This window comes from Oratosquilla oratoria, unplaced genomic scaffold (genome assembly GCF_046742065.1).
Source record: "Oratosquilla oratoria isolate Oo_2021 unplaced genomic scaffold, ASM4674206v1 SCAFFOLD195, whole genome shotgun sequence".
Lineage (NCBI taxonomy): Eukaryota > Metazoa > Arthropoda > Malacostraca > Stomatopoda > Squillidae > Oratosquilla > Oratosquilla oratoria.
Window position 1 is genome coordinate 39,325 of NW_027467548.1, and position 7,048 is coordinate 46,372.

Consider the following 7,048-nt stretch of genomic DNA (forward strand, 5'->3'; position numbering starts at 1 on the left):
AAAAATGTTACTATGTCAATTATATTCCTACTCGCTATCGGAAAGAAGGGATCAAAAACGTTTTCGATTTTTTGCTCACACTCACGTGGTCTGAGAGAGAGAAAGATGCCTTGTAAACATTGCCAGACGGCCTAACAAAGATATTAATGGTTTCTCCAAATTGTCCCTTTTAAAAGGTAAGAGTTAAAGTCAGAACCAGTAATTGACATTGTAGCAGGTATGAGTAATAGGCCAAGTGGCTTCTTGTCTTTATTGAAGCTTGGCGCCAACTGGCGAATGCAGACCCGAGTCAGCCGAGTCAGCTGACCCCCACAGTGGGCATGCTGCCGGCCCGGCTGCCCAACATATCCTACATCCCCCTCCCAAGCTGTTAATGTACTACGTACATGTAGTACAAGAAACAAATATGAAACGTATTGTACACTGGAAGAAACAAAACAACAAAAGAAGTTGTACTACGTACATGTAGTACAAGAAACATAACTATGAAACGTATTGTACACTGGAAGAAACAAAACAACAAAATAAATTGCTTAATTACAACACGCCTGAGGGGCAAAAATGAATACAACTCTCACACAGTATATATGACTGCACAACACTTAGCAAGTTACACATGAACAGTTCACATCAACACTAGTCCACTACATAATCTGACAGCCACAAAGGCTGTTTCACACATCTCTTAGGGCGGTTCACAGGCTGTGGTTGCTGAGGGTGCGGAGCAGGTGCCTCTACCAGCGGCGAGGACGGCAGGGGATTTGCGGGGGTAGGTGTTGTAGATGTAACGGGGCATCTGACGGGGCGGAGATGCTTGCGGTTGCGTGACGTGACACGTCCACTGCCATCCATCTTCACCGAGTACTTCCGGAATGGGCACACCTCCGTGACCACACCTCGCTTATCCCAGACTTTGGTAGCCTGATTTTGCACCCACACTTTGGTGCCGGGTACCAGAGGAGGGAGGGTCTTGGGTGTTCCTTGCTTTACGATCCAATTTTCCTGCTGTTTTGCTGCCTCGAGTTCCCTTGCGCGCAAAGCCTGCTGCCAAAGTACATCCACTTTGTAATGCTGCCTGTGTACTGGGACACCATCCCGCAACTGCCTGCCCATAGCCAACTGCGCCGGGGATTTGTCTACACCACGCAGGGGGGTGTTCAGATATTGTAGCAGCGCCACCGACGCCTTGTCCACGTCAAGGCCGCCCCCGGGGCCTGTGTTGTCACGCAGCAGTCTCTTAGCAGACTTCACTGCTGCTTCAGCCCGGCCGTTAGACTGAGGGAAGTGAGCGGACGCGACTCGCCGCTCCACCCCCCACCTCCTGAAGAATTCGTACATCTCTTCGCTGGTGAGATTCGTTCCGCCATCCGTTGAGACTGATTCTGGTGCCCCCCACCTCTGAAAGTACTGGCGGAATACTGATGACAGCTTGCCTGAAGTAGCCCCGTTAGGGAAGTGTGCCAGCTCAAGCCACCCCGTAAGCCTGTCTGCGTAAGCCATGTATACATGCCCATCAAGTTGGCATAAGTCTGCTACCGTGTGCTGAAACGGGTACTCAGGAGGGGGCGTAAAAGTGAGGGGCTCGGCTGCCAGAGATGGGGCGTGAGCGTTGCAGGTAACACAGGCGTCTCGATGGCGCTGTAGGTCGCCCTCCATGCCAGGCCAATACACTGACTGCCTCGCCCTGCGTAGCATCCCGTCTAGTCCCTGGTGGCCAGCATGGAGATTAGCAGTCACGTGCCGGCGGATAGACTCTGGGATGACAAGGCGGACATGCCCCTGGTCATATGTATATGTCACCAGCCCTTGTGACATAGCCAGCCTGTCTCTTACTCCATAATACTGACGGAGACAGGATAATTCTTGGGCACGGTGCGGATGCCAGTCGCCCGCCGTCACTCTGGCCAGAAGCAGCTGGTACTCTGGGTCCTCTGCAGCTGCCTGCACCACCGCTGTATTGTCGAGCACAACGCAATTTCCGTCTGCAAGTGCGGCAACAGTCGCAGACGCCACTGCCATTTCTATGTAACAAGCCTGTTCCTCATCCATGACGTCTGGTGTTGCACACAATGTTGGGTAGCGTGACAGGAAGTCCGCGGCGGAGTTGCGTTTTCCGGGGATGTACTTTATCTGGAATCTAAACTGAAGCGTTTTTTCCTTCAGAGCAAACAACCTTGGGTTTACGATGTCCTTTAGCTCTCTGTCACCCAAGAGCTTGACAAGTGGGCGGTGGTCAGTGATGATAAGTAGGTTTGGACACCCGAGCAGGAAGAGGCGGGCCTTGCGGAGACACCATGCGACCGCTAATGCTTCGCCCTCCACCGGTGCGTAGCCAGCCTCAGTAGGTGTGAGGTGACGGCTGCCACAAAGTGCGAGACGCCACCCACTCTTGCAGCAGTACGGACTTTCTTGCATCGAGCAACGGCAATATTGTTGCAGCACCACAAATCCTATGCCCACCTTACTCCAATCAGTGATCACAATAGTGGGTCTGTTCTTATCATAAAATGTGAGGCCCTCCTTAGCGAGGCTGCAGACCACCTCTTGAGCATGCTGGAATTTCTTTCGCAGGTTCTCGTCCCAATACACTTTCTTGCCTTGGGGTTTTTTCAGCAACTCGCGAAATGGTTCCATGACTGGGGCAGTGGCAAGGAAGGGTGCTAGCTGATTCACGAACCCATGCCAGGAGCGGATGTCTGTCAGTGATGGTTCTGCGGGCATGTTAAAGTGTCTGATGGCAGCCAGCCTCTCCTCAGTGGGGTGGTATTCTTCCCAGCCCACATGGAACCCCACAAAATCCACCTCCCTCCTGCAGAAGGTAAACTTTTCAGGCTTGAGGGTCACTCCTTTCGCGGCACAGGTCTCCAAAAAGTCATACACATGCCAGAAGGCGTCCTCCACACTGGCATCAAACATTAACGTGTCGTCCACACACTTTATTTTCCTTGGAATCCCCACGATAGCATCATCGAACCTCCTGGTATATGCATCGGGTGCAGCACAGTGGCCCATGGGGGTTCTACGGTATCTGTAGCGGCCCCACGGTGTTATGAAGGTTGTGAGTCTTCTGCTTTCCTCATGCAGCTCAACTTGATGGAAGCCCCAGTGCGCATCTGCAGTGGTCTTGAAGCTGTGCCGCGGGATGCCGGATACCATGTCAAAAGGTGTAGACGTGTGGTGCGTTTCTCTTCTGCACGCAGCGTTCAGTTTCTGGAAGTCGATTGTGCGCCTTGGCTGGCCGGACTTTTTGGCTACGACCACCATCCTTGCGCACCACTCCGTAGCTTCACCTACCGGTACTGGCTCCAGAACCCCCATCCTGACATCCTCGTCCAGTTGTCTCTTGACTTCCGCTTCCCAGTGCCTCGGCACCGAAGCTGGTGTGTGGCAGGTGTATGGCTTAGCCTCCGGAAGCAAGTGGATGACGTGTGGTTCACCCGCCATCACTCGCAGAGGGCTTCTGTTCGTGTCAAACGTGGATCCTGAGAAGTGACAGAGAAGCCACTCCTCCAGACGGGGCACATTTTCCTCCAGCGGGGGAAATGGGAGCGAAGTTGGGCGTGGCGGTGTGCTGTCTGTTGTAGTGTTGCCAACATCGGAGACTGTCGCACCTGCGACAGTGGTGTGGTGCGGGAAGTCCGTGGGTACTAATCCGAGATCCCTGCATGTCTGCAGAGAGAGGTAGCATCGGGTGGCCGTCTTCATGACGAAGACCTCTTGCACTGTTGCCTTGCTGCCGTACTGCACCCGACAAGGGAACGAGCCTGAAGGCTGCAGGCTCAGGTTCGCCACGTCCCGCAGGTTCCCTCGGCGCGTAAGCGAGGCTGGCTTAACACCCAGTGCTGTCAGCAAATCTGGGCCAGCCACACACACTTGTGCCCCTGTGTCGGGCACAGCTAGGATTTTGACTGACGTTCCATCTCCCTGAGCGCGGCTGACAGACACTTCGATGCGTGGCTGCTTCTGTGCTGCACCTGCGGCGGCGATGACGATGCCGGAGGTCTCCATGTCAGCGGTTGCTGCAACCTGCTTCCCCTTGCTCCTACACATCTTTATAATATGCCCAGTCTTACCGCAGTTGTGACAAGTCAGCGTCTCCGCGTGACACGATCCTTTCCCTGGCTTGTGCTTTAGACCACAGTTGCCACAGCGTTTGAACGTAGGCTGTGTTTGGCGGATTCCTGCGGTTTGAGGCGGGAGAGCCTCTTGTGCGTCTGGCAGTGACGTCACCCCAGCCGCCGCCGCCCAGGTTTCCCGTCCGGAATTTCCGTCAACATAACTTTGGCGGGCGTCTATATGCGCCGCCTCGAAGGCTACACAAAACTTGCGAAGCACATCCACATCACCTAATGTCTGGCACTGACGAAACACTTCCTCCTTCAGCGCTACACTTCTAAGCCCACACACTAGCTTCCGGAGTAGCATGTACTCAGACAGATTGCCTGCACAGTGGGGGCACTTAAACTCACAGTCTGCAGCACATTGGGTAGAGCGTGTAAAGTACTCACAGATTGACTCACTAGGCCCTTGAGTCGTGGCGAAGAACTTGCACCAATCTGCTGCTTGGTTGGTTGTCTGGAGAGCTACACGACTGATAGCATCCAGAGCTTCTTCAGTAGAAAGGGCCGTCCACTGATCCATGGTGTATTTGGAGTCCAAGGAGCGCTGTAATGCTGGTGTACACTGGAGGCGGATATGCAGCACCGCCTCGGCCGGTGGGAAGTGGCTGAGCCCCAGCCAGCATTCCATAGAGCGTCTCCAGGACCGATAAGCCGCAGTGGATGTTCCCAGGTCGCACTTCTCAGGGGCTGAGGTCCGAGGCGCTGAAGGTCCATGTCTGGGTAACGTGGCCACTTGGAGTTGCAACGCTGCGATTGCCTCCGTCTGCGCCAGGAGCAACTGCTGGGCTTGCGCCAGGTACGAAGGCGTCTGTGTCGGCCGACGGCTAGACCGTGGGGTCTGGGATGTGTAACGAGGTCTGCCAGCCATAGTGCACGGTCGTAGGTCCTAAAATCACTGCGCCATGTAGCAGGTATGAGTAATAGGCCAAGTGGCTTCTTGTCTTTATTGAAGCTTGGCGCCAACTGGCGAATGCAGACCCGAGTCAGCCGAGTCAGCTGACCCCCACAGTGGGCATGCTGCCGGCCCGGCTGCCCAACATATCCTACAGACATTTAATTGAGAAGCCCACGTCCGATATAGAGAAAGGAAATGAGACGTAAAAGGGGAATGCAAGTTACACGGATGCTGGCAATAACCCCATGCCTTGTGTTGTTGCTACGTGTTTGGATAACCCTTTTCGGTTCTCATAACTATGTTCTCTGTTTTATGAAAAGTATTTTTTTCTTTTTGTACATTAGGGTGTCACGAAATGGCTGCCGTATAGAGGGTTAGCCTACTCCTCACCTAACCTATTATAGCCTAACCTTAAATAATTTGTAAACCTTAAGTAGGGTAATTTAAAGATTTCTGAAGAGGCCTATCCTATGTTATATTACAGGAAGAGGCATATTAACCTCATGTTACCTCGCTTTAGTCTTGTAAGGATTTCTTCTGCCTCACGAATCTTTCAGATACCCTACTCCCTTTTCACATTGATGTGGTATTTTTTCTGAATAAGTTGTAAACTTACAGGGAACCAGTTGGAGAACAGAAACGAGTCTGGTCTCAGAAACTAGTCTTGGAAGTAGTAGGAGACCGAATGGGACGCAAGTTCTCAATTCCCTCCCTTCCCCGGTTTGGGAAGCTTCTGGAATAATGTTAGAAGAATAAACGAACTAATGACGGTCGAGTTTCCTTTCAACCAAGGATGGAAAGGGGACTAGGACCCACATACCCAAGGGTCCCATGTTCTACCAGACGACTAACCGGTAGTACATTACAACTCCTCATCCTTCGGTTTGTGTCATTGGAAGTCAAGGAGTAGCGGAATAATGACCGCTTCCACCAGAAGATGGGTGGTAATCTGTAGCATCTGAATTGTTGATCTATATACAACACAACAATTTTTTTCTCTCTCTTTTTTTTTTCTGTCGCGGTTCGCCGTGACACAAACCTACCTCCCTCACTCCCCTCCCCTCTCTCTCTCTCTTCTTAGGGAGAGATCTCGGCGACCTTGAAGAACTCCTGCGTCAACATTCACTGCATTTGCCCAACATGTATCATAAAAGAAACCACTTTTTTTAGTGGGGTAGGGCTGGCCTCGACATATAAAAGCCTCACAAGTTTCTGCAACGCTAAAGAACGGGACTTTGCCGAAAGTTGAAAGGTTATGATTTTACTCTTAATGTTTACGAGTAGTTGGATTTGTACGGAGGTTCTAAGTAGAGAATTCCAGCTTCCAGTCTACGGGACATTTCCAGGCTGGTCTGGGAGACGCACAGTGGTCTTCTACAAGGGGTGGGCAACCTTTTTTAAGTGCGAGTGCCAAAATCAGCTAAATCTTTGATATCCATTTTTCTTGTGTGCCAACGGAATGTAATTGTATGGGTCGTTGCCTCCCTTCACCTCCTATTTATAAGGGCCCCAACTGGCCACCCATGTCCGTGCCCATGATTTAAGGTATCTTTTCATCTCTGGCCACACAGCCCGTCTCAGATCTAAACGCTGTGTGGCAAGAATTGTGGGGTGGGCCATGTTTTGAAATGGCGGAAGGTAGTTTGGAGGAAGGCTTTAGGAATGTAAGGACACACGTGACCCGTGCAGATGTCACACCACAGAGGGGCACCCAGTAATGCAGTATGGTGCGGCACTAGACGGAGCGACGTGTTTCCTCGTTGCAGCTCTTGTAACTCCTCATCTTCCGTCTGGGCAGCATGCGCGATGGCGGCAGAGTCAAGCGTTGTGGGGCGCTATTTTCGTTCACACTTCGAGACAATGCGTCAGCCGCGGTGTTATCCGTCCCCGTATATGCCTGATATTCGTGGTGAATTCGGATATATAGGCGAGGTGGCGTCTGGTCCTCGAAGCTAGCTTGTCCCCTGAACTCTTCGTAAGGTAAGTAAGGGGCTTGTGATCCGTAAGCACCCTGCACTTCCTTGCCTTCAGG

At 52.2% G+C, this 7,048-nt stretch overlaps 1 protein-coding gene across 1 annotated transcript; it reads right to left on the reverse strand.

Annotated features, from left to right (window-relative positions):
• Window positions 1-636: 636 nt before the first annotated feature.
• Window positions 637-4,989, reverse strand: LOC143022830 (uncharacterized). The gene has a single exon (XM_076181208.1). The coding sequence runs from the start codon at window positions 4,987-4,989 to the stop codon at window positions 637-639; it is 4,353 nt and encodes a 1,450-aa protein (XP_076037323.1).
• Between the last annotated feature and the right edge of the window lie 2,059 nt (window positions 4,990-7,048).